Genomic DNA, 22,390 nt, shown 5'->3' on the forward strand with positions numbered 1-22,390 from the left:
ATTGGGTTGCCAGTAAAGTCATGGTGTATTTTTGTATAGAAAAATGTATCATGATTTTCCCAACAACCTAGTATTATTTAGGGCCTTCTTCATTTAAACAATGCTTCCTTTGGCATAGTCATTAACTCCAGAATCCCCACTGGAAAATCCAAATAATTTCTAGCCCCAATGGACAGGCACATGTCACTGTGGGATAATAACCAAACTGAACACCACATGCCTCATTGGTGTGTGGCTTGTAAATTATCCCAATTAGACCATTTTTATTCCTATTCACTATGACATAGTGGTGTTTTCTTTCAATCACCTTCCAAAGATAGATCAAAGGAGGCAAGACTAGCGGCAGGGAGGTGAGGGTGTTGGAACTGTGAACCAATGTGAAGGTAGTGAGAATGTAAATGGGTAGGATTCCTATACTATTTAGGAGCTAAGTTGAGTGGGACATGCTGGGGGAAAGGGAGAGGAAAGAATCCAGGGTTATGATTCACAAAATTCTGTCCTGAGTATCTGTTTTCTTTTGGAAGAATAGAAATTTATTCAATCAAATAATGTTTATTGAACATAAACCATGAATCGGGCGGTGTATTTTTTAAAATTTTTTACTCATTTATTTTTATTATTATTATTATTATTATTGATACATTCAATCATTGTTCATCATTTAGACTGTAAAGAGATTTTACCCAACATGATATACACCACACAGCAAATGAGTTGAGACTACTATACACAATATCAGCAACAGACAACAAACCCTATCTGTGTAACACAAATGTCTTACTTCTCCATATTTTCCCATGGCACTGTTTTTGATGCCTGGGATACAGGAGAAAAAGACACTGGAAGACAAAAACTAACATAAAAGATTATTACAGGGACCAATAGATATACGTGTTTCTTTGTATGATGCACTAAGAAAGGCACTGTCAGCATCTGCTGGCAAGCTTAACTCAACCTAAGAGGAAACAAAAGGAAAGAGACACAGAGACAGAGCAGCGGTAGACACAGGCAGCCTGAGCCTGCTGAGCCTGTGCTGCCCAGACAAGCTGAGCGTCTTTCTTTACAAGGCAAAGCAAGACTACATACGTGCATTTTGTGACATTCCATAGCTATAGTTGATGTTTTACAGAGACAGAAAGCAAGTGATATTGGTCTTATCATCCTTGAAGGTTTAGATATGCTGGTGCCATGTGTATCTCTTGGTTACGGCAAAAGCAAAGAAATTTCCCGTAAATTACTTATCTAGGAAAGCGAAGCCTATCTGCAGATGTGGGGAGTACATCCTCTTGCATACATCAGACGGTGATGATTAAGCTATAGGGATTACGCGAAGCAGAGCAGGGGTTAGTCTTTACGTAGTGGGGTCAGGATGTTGCCCAAGCTTGGCAGGTATCCCCGCAGAGGGGCCCCTGTAGATCCCACCCAATGCTCTGCCTGCAGGAAGGTTTAAAGAAAGGACATGCCGCAAGGCTTCTGCCAACTCGTTAAAGAGACAATGTAATGTAGGAACCAGTAGTTGGCGTAATGACTCTGCCACTGCACTCCCATGTAGTCGACTGTGATGTCCCTAAAAGGCTCATCACTTCTGAAGTGTTCGTGCAAAAAAATGAATAAACTGAATCTAATCATGTGGAAACATCAGGCAATTCCAAATTGATGAACATTTACAAAATAAATTGCTTTTATGCTTCATAATTGTTGAGGTCATAAAAGACAAGAAATACTGAGGAGCTGTTTCAGATCAAAGGATACTGAAAAAACATGGTAACTGGAGCCAGCAGGTGATATGGTGGCAAAGGTTCTAGATTCCCGCCATAGTTCAAATCCTGGCCCCAGTGACTTGAAAATCACATTTGGCACATGTGCGTATGTACCCAAAATCCCAAGAGGAGAATGGAGGAGAAGGGATTGTGGCGTGGATATTCCCCTGAGAAGTGATTTCTCACTTTCTCTCTCTCTCTCTCTCTCTTTCTCTCTCATGAGAGCATGTGTGCTATGAGAAAAACAAGCAAACAGAAAACAAAAAAACAAACAAACAAACAAAAAACATGGTAACTAAATGCTACATGTGATCCTGGATTGGATCTTGAATCAGAAATTATGGTCTTTTTAAATGAAAGATGTTAGTGAAACAATAATGGTGGCTAAATATGAGTAAAGTACGTAATAGGATAATGCTAATTTCCTAATCTTGATCATTGTACTGTGGTTATGTAAGAGAATGTTCTTTTTGAGGAAAAACATACTGCACAATTTTGAAGTGAAAGGATGAGATGTGAACTTGAAGGAGGTGCAAGTAATAGTATAACCACTAAGCACTTAGACTCTGGAATTTATACCGTGTGCTTTCTAATCCTAGCACAGATATTTATTTACTACCTCTGAGCCTTTGGGCAACTTATTTAAACCCATTTTATACTTTTGCTGTTATTTTTTGTTTTAAAACATTTTATAAATTAAACATCCTCGTCAGTAAAATGGAAGATGCTAATAATGGCACCTACCTCATACAGATGGTATGGCGGTGAAATAAATAAGCATGTGTGAAGCCGTAGAACTGGGTCTGGCATTATGTATAATCAATATTGGCTATATTTAAGCTATTCTGTCTCTAACCTGTGAATACAGAGAGAAATGAGACATTGCCTCCCTCAAGGAGCCATAGTCTAGTGGAAGAAATAACAAGATGTAATAGTTTGGATAATGGCTTGTCCCCAGAGGTTCATGTTTTAAAATTTGGTTTTGGTGGATGGTGATTGGATGACCCCCAAAAGTTCATGGGTTGAGATTTGATTGTGTAACAAAAGGATTAAATTAAAACTTAATCTATTGGGACCAGCAGGTAGTGTAATGGCTATGTTGCTGGACTCCCACATAGTCAACCGCAGTTCAAGTCCAGGACCCGGTGGTTTAAACTCATGCCGGGCGTGTGTGCGTATGTGCCCAAGATCCCAAGAGGAGAATGGAGGAGAAGGGATTGCGGCGTGGCCATACCCCCTTGGGGGTGATTTCTTGCTTTCTGTTTCTCTGTCTCTCTCGCGGGTAATGCCATGTGCCCTATAGCAAAAACCTCTCAAAACAAACAAACAAAAAAAAACAGAACAAACAAACAAACAAACTTAATCTATTCATAGTGCTCCATGGTGCAGACTTTCGGTGTAATAAAGTCACTAGGGTGGGGCCCCCATGGTTTAGTTCTGATATGTATTTAAGGAGAGAATGATGCAGGCAGAGCCCAAGTGGATATAGACCAAAACAAGCAGAAACTGCAGACAGCTCCTTTGCTCAAGATCTTGCCCTCTACCATACTAAAGCCTCACCTTTGATATCGGTCCCTGGACCTCAGTCTTCAAAATCATGAGTTGAATAAGCTCTATATACAAATGACAAGCAGATAGAGACAGAACTGAAGAAAGTAATCCTATTTGGATTTTTTATAAATCACCCAGTCTCAGGTATTTTTGTTAGCAGTGCAATAGCAGACTAAGACACAAGGTTAACAGATAATAATAAAACCATGTGGTGAATGTCCTGTGAAGGATTTGAGCCATGTGCAACTGAAGCTGAAATCATGAATTCTGCAGAGGGGGGATATAAGGAGAGGTTTTATGGAGGAGGGCTTAGAGCTTGAAGTGGATCAAAAGAGATGCAGTTTTTGTACTTCTGCCAGGCCAAGAGTACATAGGTACAAAAGTGCAGGGTTTTGGAAAGACATTTAGTACTATTATGTAGCATAGGCAATGTGGTTGTCAGGAGGCCTAGGCTTACCTACCAGGTAGGTGTGTAATGGGGGGAACAGTGACAGCCAGTCCACTGACACAGGTTCACAACCCAGCTTAAATATCAACTGTAGCCTCAAGCAAGCAATGTGACCTCTGTGATCCTCAGTCTTCCCCAAAATAGAAATATCAACATTTACCTCAGGGCTGCTAGGAGGATTAATGTAAAGTGCTTAGCACAGTGCCCAGTGCAAGCCCTTTGCTCAATAAAAGATAGCTATTAGTAATAATACTGCTGTTAGACATTTCAAGCACCACCAAATTTCCTAGTTCTTTCCTTCCAGGCAATACCTCTTTTGAGCGAAGCTTCGCCCTATACCTTCCTTTGACTAGTGAAGTGGAAGGAGAAAGGATTTTTATCCTTTCTGAGCTAAAGCACTGAAGTGCCAGCATGGTTTGATTCTACACACTCTTCCCCTGGTACAATAATTTTAAAGTTCAAGTTGGGATTACAACATTATAAAATGGTGGTGCCTCTGTCATCCCAGTTCTCAGGGATGATGATGAACAGAATGTCTCTGCCAACCTGTTGGATGTAGCAGGACCAAACAACAAACCTTTCCTATTTTAAGACCCCAAGACTATGACATTTGGTCCTATTTAGCCATTCTCATAAACCTCAAAGAATCAGGAATTTTACTAGACATTTTGTTATTTGATGACAATCTATGGATGGGGAAAATGGTTCATAAAATTGGATGCAAGGTTTGGAAGCATATTTCTTTAACAGAAGAATTCCAACTCAATGTAAACAAAGAAAAGCCACCAGGTGGATATATGGCTATTTCAAGACATTGTGTCTTGATAAAGTTCCCAAACAGTGCGTAGAGGAGGCAGTGAACACCGAACACAACTTTCTCTCTTTCTCTAAATTAACTGCAAATTATATTTTTTGTATTTAAGCACATGGATATAATGATATTATAACCAAATTTTGTGTAAGGGGAGATTGAACCTGCTGTGGGGTTTAGGGAAAGTGTCCTAAAGAAGTGATATTTAAGTTAAGGCCTGAAAGAGGAGGAAGAGGAGTTAGTAGGGGGAAAAGGAGGGGAAAATATGTGCAAAGGCACTGTGAATCTGGGGGTGTTTGGTATTGGCCATAGCATATGAATGGGTGAGAGAGTGGCAATGACAGAGTCTGGGATGGTAAGCAAGGAACAGAGTAGGTGAGCTCTCATAAATCAGGAAAGGAATTGAGATTGTCAGGGCCATCACCAGCTGTTAAAGGGTACTAAGCAAGAGTGACGTGATCAGATTGACATCTTTACAAGTACACAGTAGTCACAGTGTGGTGGTGAATAGACTGGAATGGGCAAGACCACTGGCCAGAGACATGTGAAGAGACATTTTGAGAGTCCAGAGATAATGAAGGAGGATGCAGAGCAAAGAGAGTAGTGGGTAAATTAGAGACATAGCATATCACTTAGGGTTCTCCAGAGAAGCAAAGTCAAAGTATGTATAATAGACACAGATTTATTTTAAGGAATTAGTTTATGAGATTTGGGGGATGGGGAACTGGCAAGTTTAAAATTCATAGGGCAGACTGGTAGGCTGGAAAGTCAGGCAGAACATGAACCTGTAGTTTTGAAACAGAATTTCTTCAGGGAAAACTCATCTGGGTTTTAAGGTTTTCCAACTAATTAGATGATACCAACCAAGACTATGGAGGGTAATATCCTTTACTTAAAGGCAACTGATTGTAGATGTTAACTCTTTCTACAAATAACTTCAAACAACATCTAGACCAGTGCTTGATTAAATAACTGAGCACTGTAACTTGGCCCCATTGACACACAAAACTAACCATCACAGGTAGTTTCAGAGGTAGAATTGAGATGTTTTGTTGATCGAATGAATGGAGGGTAAAGAATATGCTAGAATCAGGACCAGCAGTTAGCGTAATGGCTATATCGCTGGACTCTCATGTAGTCAACTCCAGTTTGAGTCTCAGACCCAATGGCTTAAACCCACGCTGGGTGAGTGTGCATGCATGCCCAAGATCCCGAGAGGAGAATGGAGGAGAAGGGATTATGGCATGGCCATCCCCTGTGGGGGGTGACTTCTCATTTTCTATCTCTCTGTCTCTCTCTGTCTTCCTGGCAAACGCACGTGCCCTATAGCAAAAATCTTTCCAAAAAAGAATATGATAGAATCAAGGAAGACTCAGATTTCTCACTTGAGCAACTGGGTAAAAGGTAGTATTTACTGCTTGACATAAATAAAAGGGGAGAAACTACAAGTTTGTGGTGGATAATCATTCAATTTTGCAAGTGAGATTTTTCCTTTTATTTGGAACCAAGTTCTCATTATGTCACCTAGTCTGGCCTCTACCTTGTTATCCTCTTGCCTCAGCCTTCCAGGTATTTGAGACTATGGGTACGTGCCACTATATGAAGCTTACTCAATTTTAGATGTGAACAGTTATAAGGCCTTGTGAATTATCTAAGCAGAGATGCTTAATTTGGGGTCAGAAGAGAGCTCTAAACTGTAATTTTGTAAATCATTAGGAAATACTGGTAAGTTAGCCACAAGAGTGGATGAGATCATTTAAGGAGATAGTGTGAACTGAGGAGAGAATGAGAAGGCCTAGAAAGGGACTCTGCAGAACCCTAACACTTAAATGATGAGTAGAAGAGGAGGAGTTAGCAAAGGAAATGATAAATGCCAGCCACACGTGTAGGAAAACCAGGAGGCAGAGATCTAGACATCAAAAGGAGAGAGACTGTTCCATGAATGAGGGAGCAGACTTATTATCATTTATCCTGTCCATTTCAGGGACCCAGCAGAGGTATTTAAGCAAGAAGAATCATTTCACTGAGATAAAGAGGGCAGATTAGAACTATGAGTTCCAGATGGTTAAGAGATCGATTAGGAAACTTCTCTCTTTTCCTTCCTTCCTTCCTTCCTTCCTTCCTTCCTTCCTTCCTTCCTTCCTTCCTTCCTTCCTTCCCTTCCTTTCTTCTTTCTTTCTTGCTTGCTTGCTTGCTTGCTTGCTTTCCTGCTTTCTTTCTTTCTTCTTTCTTTCTTTCCCTTTCTTTCTTTTCTTTTCTTTTAAGGTTTATGCCAGAGGGTATATGCACTCACCAGAGACAGACAGTGAGAGGAAATGTAAGAAACCACCCTTCAAGGGGGATGGCCACTCTGCAATCCCTTTTCCAGTCTCCGCTCAGGATTTTGGGCATGCATGCACACATGCCCAGCATGATTTTCAAGCCACTGGGTCTGGGACTCAGATAATGGTTGGCCACATGGGAATCCAGTGCCTTAGCCACCATGCCACTTGCCGGCCTCAGGAAACTTTTATAAGTTGAGGGAAGAACAAGGGTCTGAATTAGGAGTTGATGTAGAAATAGAAAAAAGGAATGGGCTTGAGGAGTATTTTGAAGCAACATCAACAGGCATCTAATTACATATAGATGATAAAATATTCATAATGGCCCAGAAGTCTTGAGTTGAGGGGATCAGAAGAAAGATGAATACATCAGCAAAGAAAAAGAAGTCAAGAGAAGGTCTTTGTTACGAGGAAAAGGTTGAAAGATCAGGTTTGGACAAATTTTTATGTGTGGTAGAATATTCATCCTTATTTCCAAAATGTACCATTCAGATCATAACCTTTCATTCCCTTGATTCTCTCTTCAGCTTCCACCATGAAAAACACCTTTCCTACATTATTTATCTGGACATTTTCTAAGAAATCTTTGAAGTCTGAATTTTTTTTGGGGGGGGGGAGGTTTTTAGCTATAGGGTGCGTGCGCTCGCCAGAAAGACGGAGAGAGACAGAGAGACAGAAAGCGAGAAATCACCCCCCAGGGGGGATGGCCACGCTGCAATCCCTTCTCCTCCATTCTCTTCTCGGGATCTTGGGCACGCACGCACACGTGCCCGGTGTGAGTTTAAGCCACCGGGTCTGGGACGCAAACCGCGGTCGACTATGTGGGAGTCCAGTGACATAGCCATTACACTAACTGCTGGTCCCTGAAGTCTGATTTTTTAACAAGTTTTTGCTATAGACACATGCACTTGTCAGAGAGAGAGAGAGAGAGAGAGAAGGAAAGTGAGAAATCACCCCTCACAGGGTACATCCATGCTGTAATCCCTTCTTCTCTATTCTCCTCTTGGGATTTTGGGCACTCACGCACACACACCCAGCATGAGTTTTAAGCTGCCGGGTCCAGGACTCGAACCACAGTCAACTATGTGGGAATCCAGTGAAATAATCATTACACCATCTTCTGGTCCCATAATATAGTGTATTTTATATGCCTACTTCCCACACTCAACTGAAGCTCCCAGAGCCCAAGGCCTCTGACTTACTCAATCTGGTGTTTTTAGAAGCAAGAACATTGAACTTGCTTAGTTGATCTCCAGGTTGGAGCTCAGTAAAGGAGCAAGGCTAGACTTCATCCTTTTACTGGCAGAAAGGTGGTTGCAACTCCTTTGGAGACAATGACCAGTGGAAAAGGAGTATATGAATTGATGCAGCATTTACAGCTCCACTCACAGGTGAACTTTATAATGGTGGGTATCTTAGTCTACTAATATGTTGCTGACAGAAATATCTGAGACTGGATGACTTATAAAATAGAAGTTTATTGACCTAATGACTCTGGCGGCTGCAAAGTCCAAAGGCGTGGGGCTAGTATCTGGCCAGCCTACATCACAACACAGCCAACAGAAGTAGAGAGGATGGTGGGTACATGCAGAGAAAGAGATGTGGAGGCAACCATCTTCCTTTTATAATAACCTGCCCTTGTAGGAACTTGCCCCTTCTCGTGAGATCTAGAACTCACTGGATCTCTCATTAATCCATCTGTGAGGGTGATGCCTTCATAATTCAATCACTGCTCACTAGGCCTCACTTCTTATGCATCTTACCACCTCTCAATGCCACCATACCGAGGACCATATGGACCTTTAGGAGACAAACCATTATCAAAACCATAGCAGTGGGGAAGGGAAATCTTTCTGATTGGCATAACATTGAGCAGTTTATCTGTTGGTCTCCTTTTCCTAAAAGTTGTCCCATTTGCCAGGAGAGAGGGTAGGGTTGTCACAATCATCTACTCAGACTCATGGCAGCATCTAAAGTCACTGCTAATGGTCAGGGTCTTGGAAAGAGCAGGTTTGGAAAACTGAAAGTGTGTGAAAGAGTTATGTGAATTGACCTAGAATTGACTTAAAATATGAAGATATGTCTTGTATGTGAATATTCATCAAAAGCTTCTCTTTGTAGAAGAGGTGCTAAATAATCAAGTGGACTTAATGCCCATTCAGTGGATGTCAACCAGACTCTTTCCTTGGCAACTCTAGTAGCCATGGGACAGGGATGAAAGTCATACATAGACTCAATAATAAGTCACCCAAACTGACTATTAGTGCAGCTTGAATGCTCAATTCTCAAGCAACAACCATCAACTCTGGGCCCCTCATAAAGTGTCATATCCTATGGGGTACTATCCAGTCACCTTGGTACAGGTTGATGATATTGGACCCCTTATATTACAGAGTAGGCAATGGTTTTTTTCCTTCACATGAATTGATTTTCACTCCACATTGGAGTTTATTTCCTGCCCACCACGCCTCTGCTAGTCCTACTATCTGAAGACTTATTGAATCCTTCATATACCACTATTGTATCTCATATAACATTGCCTCCATCAAAGAGATTCTCATTAGAATAAATAAAAGTGCAACAATGGACTGAGGCCTACTGATTTCATTGGCTTTACCATATCCCATCATATCTAGAAGTTAGCCAAATTAATAGCACAGCCAAATCACCTCTTAAAGTCCTACTTATGATACCATGTAGGAGAAAACACCCTGTGAATTGGGGTATCATCTTGCACCACTCTAACCCAGCACCAGTGATCAGCATATGGTGCTGTTTCTCCTGTAATGAGAATATGTGGGGTTAAAAAAGTAAGAGTGAAAAAGATACTTAATTATCTTTTTGCAAAAATTTTACCATTTTTGCTTCTTATTCCCACAACTATGGTTTCCACTATTTCAGAAGCTTATTATTCAAGAAAGGAGTATTTCTTTAAGAGAACACAACAATGATTCCACTGAATTAGAAGCTGAGACTGCCACCTCATGCCAGTAAGCAAATCAGCAAATAAAGGAATTTCTACGGTGGCCATCAGATGGCATAGTGATTACATTACTGGACTCCCACAAGGCCGACCACATTTTGAGTCCTGGACCTGGTGGCTTGAAACTCACCCCAGGTACATGTGCGTGCATGCCCAAGATACTGGGAGAAAAATGGAGGAGAAAGGATTGCAGCATGGCCAACTCCCCAGGGGGTGAATATTTCTCATTTCCCCTCTCACTGTCTCTCTCTCTCTCTCTCTCTCTCTCTCTCCCCTCCCCGGAAAGCACACATGCCTTAAGGCAAAAGCTTCTACAAAAAAAAAATTACTATGTTGGAAAGGGTTATTGATCCTGATCATCATTAAGTGCTATATTGTGTATTATAGCAATGAACCAGTTTATTTCCATTTCCTTACTGAGATACTTTTATATTGTTTTACTATAACAATGAATATCTTTGTACATATATTCTTATACACATGAGTGAAAGGGTAAATAATTTCTAATTACTATTATTTTTTAAACTTTGCTATAGAGCACATGCAATTGCAAGAGAGAGAGAGAGAGATAGGAAAAATGAGAAAGTACTCCCTGAGGCATATGGCCATGCTGCAATTCATTCTCCTCCATTCTCCTTTCAAGATTTTGGACACACATGCACAAGCACTTGATATGTTTTTCACACCTCCAGAGATTCAAAATGTGCATCTAGCCCCCTTTTAATCACCAGATCACCAGCTGGCCTCTGAAAGTGGAATTGTTGGGTCATGGAATATGTGAATATTTAACTATACAAAGTGTCATCAATAAATCACCTACATGATTGTACCTTTTTGCACCCTACCAATAATGATTAGATTCCTTTTTCTGCACATCCTTGAAAATATTTACTGATCTTTACCAATGTGATGAGTGTGAAATTATTTCATTATTGATTTAACTTGTTGTGGAGCGCCCCCGGCCCATCGCCCTCAGCGCCTATTTCAAAATGGTGCTCGACGGAAGCCCGCTGAGCGCTCAAAGCAGTAAACAACTTTAAGGAAGTAGGGCAGTGGGGAGCGTGGAGAGCACGGGAACACCGCATGCAACCAATCCTCTTCCTCTTTCGAGGACTGGCTTCCGTGCTCGTGACCAATGTGCCAATTGGTCAGGGGCCCTTTATAAGGCCCTGGGGCGGGGAAGGGAGGAGGAAGAAGACTGTACAGAGCCTGGGGTAAATAAAGTGTTGTAGAGAAGACCGTCTTCGGGTCGTTTGTAAAGCGACAACTTGTATTACCCTCATTACCTGAGGATGAGCATTGTTTCATGTCTCTCAGTGGTGATATTTAAACAAAAAGTATCAATTCTCAGTTTTTCCACAAGAACAACAGTAATATTCTGAGCAGTAGTATGTATCATTTCATGAAGCAGTTCTTATATTCATGCCTTTGCCACAGATTTTCATCCCTACTTAGGTCTGGGTTAGCTGCTATTGAATTTAGCTCCCTTGAGGGTAGGATAAAGAGAAAAGCCTATGCAAGATGTTAAACTTATATTTGATAGGGGCCAGCAAGTGTTATGGTGGTTAAAGCACTGGATTCTCACATTGCTGGCAATGGTTTGAGTCCCAGACCCAGTGGCTTGAAACTCATACTGGGAGCATGCACATGTGTGCCCATAATCCCTGGAGGAGAATGGAGGAGGGGGGATTGTGGCATGGCCATCCCCTTAGGGAGTGATTTCTCACTTCCTTTTTTTTCTTTGTCTTTCTCTCTCTCCAGGGATTGTGTGTGCCCTATGGAAAAAAACATTAAAAGAAAATTACGTTTGATAGTCTATAAAATAGATACTTCATGTGGCTTTTGTGGTCCCAATCTCAAATTAGTGTTGTGTAAACCAAGGAGTGTTTTGTTGTGATCTCAGAGATTTTGTACCCCAAATTCCTGTTAGTAATTTGGATTTCTGATAGTATAGCATGGGTTATTTAAGAGTATTGTATTGAAGTTGAACTGCCATGCCTTACCTTTATACAGCAACTTTAAATGCAGAAGTCAAGTGTGAGTCGTCATAGCATGCCAGAGCTGAAAGGTATGTTCACAATTAGCAGAGAAAAAAGTAAAAACTAAGGCTGAGAGAGTCCGGCCTGTGAGGTTGTCAAGAGCTTAGTTACCAACCCGTCTGAGTCCTCAGAGTCCCTGCATGGTTCCCAGTGATGTGATCATTTTCCACCTGTCCCACATTAACAAGATTGACTTGGGAAGCAATGGGTCTGTTGAGTTTCTTAATGTCTCAGGAGAATTTTATTTTTATTTTTTATGAGACAGAGAGCCACATGCCCATTGGGCTCAAGGAGGTCCTGGGAACCCAGTACCTTTCCCATGTGAATCCAGTTGCTTTACTACTGAGCTACCTTATAGCCCCTCAGGAGAGCTTTTGTCCTGTGTCTCTGACTTAATAGCCTTGGATTTTCTGCCAACATCTACAAAACTTCTTACTTGAAAGTAGAGTACAATCTCAGACATTTCACAGTTCCTCACAGTTGCAAGCAATAGTTTCAGAAGCTGTTAATAATTTTTTTGTGGGGCAATGGTCCTCTGGTCCAATTAGTTTAAGAAAAAGCTAAGGCGGGACCAGCAGTTAGCATAATGACTATGTCGCTGAACTCCCATGTAGTTGACCGCGGTCTGAGTCTCGGATGGACCCAGTGGCTTAAAACTCATGCCGGTGCGCATGTGCGTGTGTGCCCAAGATCCTGAGAGGAGAATGGAGAAGGAATTGCGGTGTGGCCATCCCCCCTGGGGGGTGACTTCTCGCTTCCTGTCTCTCTGTCTCTCTCTGTCTCTCTGGTGAGCACACGTGCCCTATAGCAAAAACCTCTCCAAAAATATATATATAAAGCTAAGGCAAAAAGTAGAACAAACAAACCAAAAACGTAAAAGAAAGGGAAAGCAGTCTCTTCTTGTCAGACCCTTCAATGAACTAAAGAGCATTCTGAATTGCTCCTGGGCCTGGAGAGCAGGACAGGGAGTGGATAAAGTGTGAAAAGTTTCAAGAAATACTGTATTTGAATAGGACAAAATGCCTTTTTTCCCCCCTAATAGAATGCCTATTAACATTGGAAAGAATTTATGGAATAAAATTAGAAAACCCATTGGAAGACGAGTATAGTATAATGAGAACAAAGATGGAAATCTGTTGAGGTGAGTTTACATATGCCTTGTTGAAACACAATGTAGTAGTCTAATCACTATGGAAGCATCACCAACCTGGTTCTTTTGCAGATGTGTGCAAATCAGAGGAGTTAATGGGATTTTGCCCAAGACTTAGATTTTAGAGCCAGAAGGAGGCATAGAAACACTGTCCAAACCTCTCATTTTATACATAAGGCACTGAGACCTAGTGGAAGGAAGGCACCTTGGGCCACCCAATTAATGGGTAGCGATTATAGCCATAAAATCTAAGTGCTTTGAGTCTTCTTTAGTGTTCTGCATACATTATTTTTGTCTCATGTTGCCTTATTGTTTCATTTAATTGTTACTCAGTTTTAAGGTCTTCTGAAGGCAAATATAATTGATCCCACTTTGAGCTTCTGGTGTGCTTCTACTATAGTGTAACAATCTATTGAACATCTACCATGTTCACTACAGTCACTCTCCGCATCCAGCCGTGCCCAAGACAGCTTTCTGCCTTGATAGAAAGAATCCATTATCAGTACAGAGATGCAGCCCTGAGCCACGTTTGGCTATTGAGCCCTTGAGAATGCAGCCACTGTGATTGAGGAACTGATTTCTTAATTTCATTTAATTTTAAGTAATTAAAATTTGCATTTAAAAAGGCACATTTGGCTTGGAACTGCTGTAGTAAGCACTGTAGTGACTGACTATAGTGACCGTAGCAGCTACAGTGAACGTCACAGACATGAATATGAGAGAGGAACTGGCAGCCAAGGCTAGTGTCTGAATTCCAATTATTCCTTTTGGGTGATCTAGAACAAGCAGTCATGCTACTGGTGCAAGCCTTAAGGCCCCTTCATTTATTCAACAGGCATTTAACAAGCACTTATAAGAGTCAGGCCTCCAGGTCCCAGCAGGTGACATGGTGGTTAAGGCTCTGAATTTCCATCTGGCCAACCATAGTTTGAGTCCCAGACTCAGTGTCTTGAAACTCACACTGCAGGCAAGTGCATGCATGCCCAAAATCCTGAGGGGAGAATGGGAAAGAAGGGAGTGCAGCGTGGCCATCCCCCCCTGGGGGTGATTTCTTACTTTCCCTTGCTCTCTCTCTCCAATGAGTGCACATGCTCTATGGCAAAAACATAAAATAAATGAATAAATAAAATGCAGGCAGGTCTTGAATAGGAGAGAAGGTGTATAAGACACTAACTAAGTGGTTAAATGGGTAGAGGCCTGTGGAACGAGGCAGACCATGTCATTGAGAAGGAATCAGCGTCAGACCCCAACAGGGGGGTCACATGTTCCAAAACGGACACTCATATGTTCCAAAAAGCGTCACTGCCCCGGAGGCTTCTGGGTGAGGCACAGTCCTGGGGCTTCCGGGTCAGGAACCACCCAGGGGCTTCTGGGACAGGAAGCACATGGGGGGGGGGGGGGCATCTGAGACAGGAACTGCCCCAGGGACTTCTGGGTCAGTGACGGTTGGGCGGTGAGGTGATACCTCAGCTTGGTGGAAACACTGAGTCATGCCCTCCAAGGGGAGGTCAGGTCGGAAGCGGAAAAGGTCGAAGACCCAGGAGATGCAGGGTGTGCACTCAAGGCTGGCAGCTTGTGAGGCAGGACGCAATGAGAACCCGGCGGTAGGGTCAAATCGCGGAGGTGACAATCCTGGGCATGAAGCCATCATGGCTGCCATGCCTCAGCCTGTCTGGCAGGCTTTTCTGCGTGGCCTCCAGGCTGAGACACGCTACTCTCTGGTTAGGATGTGGGCCCACAAGCGCTTCGGGATCCTCGTGCTCGCTTTCTGGGCCCTGCTGCTGTTGTGCTACTTCCTGAGTTCTGGTGAGTGCCGGCTCCAGGCTGGGACCCACAGACCCATGGCCTCTCACAGGCCTTCCCACCTTCCTCCCAGAAGGCTCTCCCAACCCCCACACTGCACTTCTCAGTTCTCCTCACAAAGCCCTTTTCTCTCCTCTCACCAACTTCATAAACTCTTCTTCGCTATCACCTTCCCTCAGGAAATCCCTTCAAAAAGACCTCCCCTCCTTTCTCTGACAGAAGCGTTCCCTGTTCCCTTCCTTACTTTCCATAACAAGATACCAAACTCTGTCATCTCCTTTTTTTTTTTGAAGATGAATTTTGCCTAACATAAGATTAACTATTTTAGGGGCCAGCAGGTGGTATGGTGGTTAGGGTGCTGAATTCCCACATGGCGGACTGTGGTTTGAGTCCTGGACCTGGTGGCTTGCTGTCTCTCTCACTTTCGTGTGTGTGTGTGTGTGTGTGTGTGTGTGTGTGTTTCTCTCTCACTAAAAAAAGAAATAAAAATTTAAAAATTAAAAAACAAGAAGATGGTGATAAATAAAATTAAATAAGTAAATCTTTTAAAAAAGATTATCTATTTTATAGTGAAAATTCAGGGGACTTAGTATATTTAAATATTGTGGGACCATTATCTCTGCCTACTTCCAAAATATTATTTATCACCACAAATTAAAACTCATACCAACTGGTTAGTTATTTTTATTTCGTCAGCCCATTCCTTTCTATGACTGAGTAGTATTTCATTTTATGACTATACTCCAGTGTTTATCCATTTATCCAATTTACCAAAGTTGAGTTCATTCTCCTTTGGGGTTATTATGAACTATGTTGCAGCAAACATTCATGTATAAATTCCTGTGCAGACATGTTTTAAATTCTTTACCAGTGGAATTGCAGGGTCATATGGGAACTACATGTCGAACTTTTTGAAGAACTGTTTTTTTTTTTCTTCTTTTGAGAGACTTTTTTCTATAGACCATGTGCACTTGCTAGAGAGACAGAGAGAGGAAAAATGAGAAATCACCCTACAATGGGATGGCTGTGCCACAATCCCTTCTCTTCCATTCACTTCTCTTGTGGGCACACATGCACATGCACCTGGTATGAATTTCAAGCCACCGGGTCTGGGACTTGAACTGTGGTCTACCATGTGGGAGTCCAGCACCTTAGCCACCATGCCACCTGCTGGACCCTCAAACTGTTTTAGAATGTGGTTGAACCATTTTACATCTCCACCAACAAGGATTCCAACTTTGCCAACTTTGGTTACCCTCCCCTCTTTTGGTTCCAGTCATCCTATTGTAGTGAAGTAGTATCTCGTGGTTTGGATTTGGACTTCCCTAGGGACTAATGATGTCGAACATCCTTTCATGTGGTTGTTTGCTATTTGTATATCTTCAGAAAAATATATTTTTTAAGTATTTGACCAGTTTTAATGGGTTTGTTTGTGGTTTTCTTATTGAGTTATAAGAATTCTTTATATTGTATACTAATATATTATTTGTAAATATATATATTGTCCAATATATTATTTGTAAATGTCTCCTCTCATTCTGTACATTGTCTTTTAACTTTGTTAAGAATATCCTTTGATGTACAAAAGTTTTTAATTTTAAGAATGCCCAGTTTACTTATTTTCTGTTGGTTGGTTGTGCTTTGGGTGCCAAATCCAAGGTCATAATAGTTAGCCCTATATTTTCTTCTAAAGTTTTATGGATATAGTTTCCATATTTAAATTGTTGATCCATTTTGTGTAAAGTTTTATGGCTTTAGTTTCCATATTTAAATTGTTGATCCATTTTTAGTTAATTTTTATATGTGGTATGTGTTAGTGGTCTGCTTTCATTCTTTTGCACGTGACTATCCTGCCATCCCAGCACCATTTGTTGAAGAGATTATTTATTCTTCGTTGAATGGTCTTGGTGCTCTTGTCAAAAATCAACTGACCATGGTTTTATGGATTTATTTCTGGACTCTTAGTTCTATTTTCTTAGTCTATCTGTCAATTTTTATGCCATTACCATATTCTTTTAATTACTACAGCTTTCTAACAAGTTTAGAAATTAGGATAAGTCCTTCTGTTTTGTTCTTCATTATCCATATTATTTCAAATATTTAAGACCCCTTAAAATTCTCTATCAGAAGGCATAAACCCCTGAGCTGTGGACCAATACTAGTCCATGGCTTGTTAGGGCCCCAACACCCTCACCTATGCATGGGGGGACGGGGGCACTCAGGCAAGCAAGCAAGCCAGGCTTCCTCTGTGTTTGAGTAAGTGAGCAAGGCTTTGTCTGTGTTTGTTCCCATCACAGGCATTGCTGCCTGGGCTCTACATCCTGTGGGATCAGTGGGAGTATTGTATTCTCATGGGATCATGTACCCTAATGTTGTCTGATTGTTTCATTATATATTGCAACATGGTAGTGGTGGAAATGGGGTGCACGGTGAATGTGATGCACTTGAGTCGTCCTGGGGTCAACCCCTCTCACCTCTGCCCTGCTGTCTGACTGTGGAGGGATTATCTTCCATGAGGCTGGTGTTCCCTGGTGCCAGGAAGGTTGGGGGCCTCTGTTCTGTATAAATTTGAAAATTTGCTCTTCCATTTCTGCATAAAGGCCTTTGGAATTTTGACAGGGTTTGCACTGAATCTGTGAGAGATCATTTTTAAAAATATTGCCATCTTAATATTCAGTGTTACAATTCATAAATACAAGGTGGGTTTCCATTATTTATGTCTTATTTAACTTATTTCAACAATGTTTTGTAATTTTTAGTGCACAAGTCTTACTCTCCTTTCAAAAATGTATTCTTAGATATTTTATTCTTTTGGATGCTATTGCAAAATGAATGGTTTGTACAATTTCCTCTGGATTGTTGATTGCTTGTGTATCAGATCAAAAGTGATTTGTACATGTTGATCCTGTACCCTGAAACCTTGCTAAATTCATTTTGTAGCCTAATAGGTTTTTCTGTGGACTTTAAGAACATATTCTAGAATTCTAGATATAGAGTTATGTTATCTGTGAATAGAAATAGTTTCACTTTTTCCTTTCCAGTGTGGATGCCATTTAGTTTTTATTACCTAATTGCTCTAGTTAAAACATCTAGTACAATGTTGAATAGCAGTGGTGAAAATAGACATCCTGGGGCCAGCACATGGAACTAGTGGTTAAGGCTAATGGGTCTCACACAGCCAACCACACAGTTTGAGTCCTGGACCTAGCAGCTTGAAAAACACTGGGTGTGAATGCATGCACGTGTGCCCCTAATGCCAACATGAGGGAGAAATGGAGAAGGGATTGTGGCCTAAGGGGGTGCTTTCTCAATTTCTCTTTCTTTCTGTCTCCTTGTTTCCAACCAGTGCACACTTTCTCTGACAATTAAAAATAAAGAAGTAGACATGCTTGTCTTGGGGGAAATCTGTCAGTCTTTAACCATTGATTATGATGCTATTTGGTAAATCGGGAAAGTTGTGATGTGTTTTTCCAGGTTTTCTATGCAAAAATTCATCATGACTTTCCCAACAATCCAGTAACTATGGATTTTCCATAAATGCTGTTTTTTTGAGGAAGATCCATACTATTCTTAAGTTTTGCAGTGATTTTAATATTACAGGTTATATTTTGTCCAATAATTTTTTCATAACTGTGGAAATGTGAGGTTTTGTTTTTCTTTTTTTTTCTTTATTCTATTTATGTGGTGTATTATATTGATTGATTTTCTTATGTTGAAGTATTTTGTTTCCCTGGGATAAATTGAGACACAGACCAGTGTGCTACTGCCAACCAACACTTATTTCAGATGGTGCGCTGAGTCAAGTGGCAACTTGGACAGTCAGTTCAAGATGAGGGGTACTGTACAGACAAGCGAGATACAGAACAAAGGTCTTGTCAGGACCTCTTTGGACTATAGCTTCTTTCCTGTGTCAGGTAGAATAGCAGGCCCTTGAATTTGGCAAAGTGTACATGGTGATTTTAATGTCTTTTTTTCGCCCATGTGCTGGAAGCACTCTTTTAGTGTAGCCAGCTACTTCTAATCCTATTTTGTTTTAAATTAATTTTTTTCATGATTGAGAAAGACAAGAGCACCCATCAGGGTTTTGTTTGTTTGTTTGTTTGATTGCTAGTGAGTACCTGTGCTCCCTAGAGAGAGTCAGACAGGAAGTGAGAGGAAGAAAGCACACACTCCCACAGTGGGACATGGTAACACTGCTACAATTCCTTCTCCATTTCTCATTCTGTTGGGATTTGGGGCACACATGTACAAGTGTCCAGTGAATGTTCAAGCTGTCCAGTGAACTGTGATTGCCCTTGAGAGATCCAGTTCCCTTGACCACTTGGCTGTAGAGCTGGCCTCTCAACAGAGTTTTGACACTGTGAACCACCCTTAGCATCAGCCAGCCTCTGACTCCAGTCGTATTGTGTTCGCCACACTCAAGAAAGTCTCTAGACACAAACTTGTGTGGATCAGCCTTGCATAGCCCCATCTGGACCACCATCTGGACCCTCTCTATATATGTGCATGTGTGTATATATATAATATTTGTATTTATACATAATGTTTGTGTGTGTGTGTGTATACATATATGTATGTGTGCGTGTGTGTGTGTATATATATATTTGTTTGATTTTTGGTTTAAATATCTTTTCAGAGAGACCAATCCTATTAAAACTAGGTTCCTTGTGCATTCTATATTCGCTTTCTTAGTAGCACTCATTGAGAATTATAATTATTTAATTTGTTATTTTCTTGCTTTATAGTCTTTCTTCTCTGTTATATTGTAGTAAGCTCCATGAGGACAGGTATCTTGTCTGACTTGTTTACTTATATATCCCCCAAACATAAAATATAGTAGGCATTCAGTAATGAGTAGGAGTTAAGAGAAAACAAACAGGACAAAATGGATTATTTTTAGTATTGTCAAGATACCTAATATACAGAGAAGAAATTTGTCATGATTACCATTAATGCATAGTGTTGGAATGCATAAAACAAATAAACTCCAGTAGAAATGGACAAAATCAAAATCATGGTAGATATTTTAATTTATATCTTTTAGTCCTTGACAGAAAAGAAAATATAAAGCATTTGAACAATATATTAGCCTTGATTTAACTTTTATAACAGAGTTGATTTTGAGGATACACATTCAAATGTATGTGTATGGAAGTTAGTGCTATTAAAATTGGAAAGGAAATATTATCATTGAAATAAAGGAGATTTTAAAATTATGTTTGTATATTCTATTTTTTTCATTTTTTTTTTTGGAGAGGTTTTTTACTATAGAGCGCGTGTGCTCACCAGACAGACAGAACGAGACATAGAGACAGAAAGCGAGAAATCACTCCCCAGGGGGGATGGTTATGCCGCAATCCCTTTTCCTCCATTCTCCTCTCGGGATCTTGGGCACACACGCACACGTGCCCGGCTTGAGTTTTAAGTCACCAGGTCCAGGACGCGAACCGTAATCGACTACGTGGGAGTTCAGCGACATAGCCATTACTCTAACTGCTGGTTCCCTAGTATTTCTTGTATATTATCCTCGTTTTTTTTTGTTGTTGTTGTTGTTGTGTGTGTGTGGGGGGGTGGGGGTGGGGGGGTGGATTTCTCTCTTTCTTTTCTCTCTCTCTCTCTCTCTCTCTCTCTCTCTCTCTCTCTCTCTATATATAGATTCAATCTTCAGCATGGTCTAATTGACTTTTAATATTTTCAAGAGAGTTTTTGATTTCCTGTATTACAGATTTCATCTCTATTAGTCCCATCGATTCTTTCTTAGCATGTCCATTTCTTCTTTCATATCACGGAAGGACTTCCTGATCTGTATTTCATTGTCTCTTTTCTGTTCCAACTCATAGAATTTGATCATAATGAATGTTCTAAATTCTTTCTCTGACATTTTGATAACTTCCTCTGCTTTTTTGAGAAATGGAAGGGAGTCACTCTGTTCTTTTTACAGAGACATATTTCCTGGTTTATTCAGACCTGAGACTCTTTTTCTATTTCTAGTCATTGGGAGATATATTCAGTTTGGAATACCTTTTAGGAGAATGTTTCTTCGACTAGGAGCAAGTGTGTTTCCCTTTTGTGATGGACTCATGAGTGCCAAAGTCTCTCTTCTGTTGTGTTTAGCAATCTGGTCCAAGGAGGAGTATTCTATTCAGGTTTCTGAAGAGCAGTATCTCTTTTTTCACATGTCGTTGAGTAAAAGGGAGGATCTCAGGGAGTCTTATAATACTAGGGTATTTCGGAACTGTGATTCAAGGCCTATCTATTCCATCCGGGAGGGTCGAGGAAGAGGAAGAGAGAGCCAAATAAGAGGGAAGAAAGTAAGAAGAACAAAGAGAAAGTCCTGTGCTGCACGATAGCGATTTCACCAGGGGTCTGGAGATGGTAATGGGGTCTGCTGTAGAGCTGGGGCCAGTCCTGTGTTGTAAAGAGAAGTGTGAAATTAACCAATGAAAGAAGAAGAGAAGGAAATAAAAAGGTCTGTTTGGCTGACAGAGATCGGGGTCTCTGGGCTTGGGGTGCTGGAGCTGGAGCTGGTGCAAGGGTCCCTGACACAGTGTCCCTTAGGCCAGGGGCCTGGAGATGGAAGCGGGGTCTGCTGTAGAGCTGGGGGTGGTCCTGGATGACAGAGATAGGGAGTCTCTGGGCTTTGGGGTGCCAGGGCTGGAGGTGGGGCAGGGAGCCCTGCCTCAGTGTCCCTTAGGCCAGGGTCTGGAGATGAAAGTGGGGGTCTTCTGTAGAGCTGGGGGTGGGCTGACAGAAATAGGGGATCTCTGGGCTTGTGGGTCTTGGGGCTGGAGCTGGGGCAGGGGACCCTAGGGGCCTCAGTGTCCCTTAGGCTAGGGGTCTGGAGATAGAAGTGAGGTCTACTGTCGAGCTGGGGTGGTCCTGGCTGGCAGAGATGGGGGGAAGGTCTCTGGGCTTAGGGGTGCCGGGGCTGGAGTTGGGACAGGGGACCCTGCCTCAGTATCCCTTAGGCCAGGGTCTGGAGATGGAAGTGGGGGTCTTCTGTAGAGCTGGGGACGGTTCTAATAATTACTTTTAAGTGGATGATATCCTTGGAAAAATTATTTTTTAAAAAATTGGCAAATGACTATAAACAAGTAAAAAGTTAAGAAACTACTCTCTCCAAAAAACACAAACTCAGAATCTTTATGACCAAGTTTTCCCAAACTCTAATGGATCAAATAATTCCTATACTGTTTAAATTGTTTCAATATAGAAAAATAAGATAGGAAGCCCTTCAAGTTATTTTATGAAACAGATATAGCTCTCGTGCCAAAACTTACAGATACAGCATGCAAAAGAAAACTATAAACACCTTTCAGTTAGGAATGTTAATTTACAAATCCTACATAGAGCATTAGTGCTTGTGGACTTTCTGTTCAGGAATCCACATGTAGTTTAATATTGGAAAATTATTCACATTCAAAAATTAATAGGCCCTTAGTAAATAATGTCTGTCTTAAACCAGCAGCCACCATTATACTTAGTGACAAAAAAGTAGCACATTCCTATTTTATTCAGGAAAGA

General features: G+C 41.2%; 1 protein-coding gene across 1 annotated transcript in view; it reads left to right on the forward strand.

The window, feature by feature from the left end:
• Positions 1-14,482: 14,482 nt before the first annotated feature.
• The window catches only part of FMR1NB (FMR1 neighbor), a 38,102-nt gene continuing 30,194 nt past the window's right edge, over positions 14,483-22,390 (forward strand). The window contains exon 1 of the mRNA XM_006171098.1: positions 14,483-14,869. Coding sequence (XP_006171160.1) covers positions 14,554-14,869 — 316 coding nt within the window. The 5' untranslated portion in view covers positions 14,483-14,553. The remainder of the gene's footprint in view (positions 14,870-22,390) is intronic.

Source organism: Tupaia chinensis, unplaced genomic scaffold (assembly GCF_000334495.1).
Source record: "Tupaia chinensis unplaced genomic scaffold, TupChi_1.0 Scaffold149333_1, whole genome shotgun sequence".
NCBI classification, from domain to species: Eukaryota; Metazoa; Chordata; class Mammalia; order Scandentia; family Tupaiidae; genus Tupaia; species Tupaia belangeri.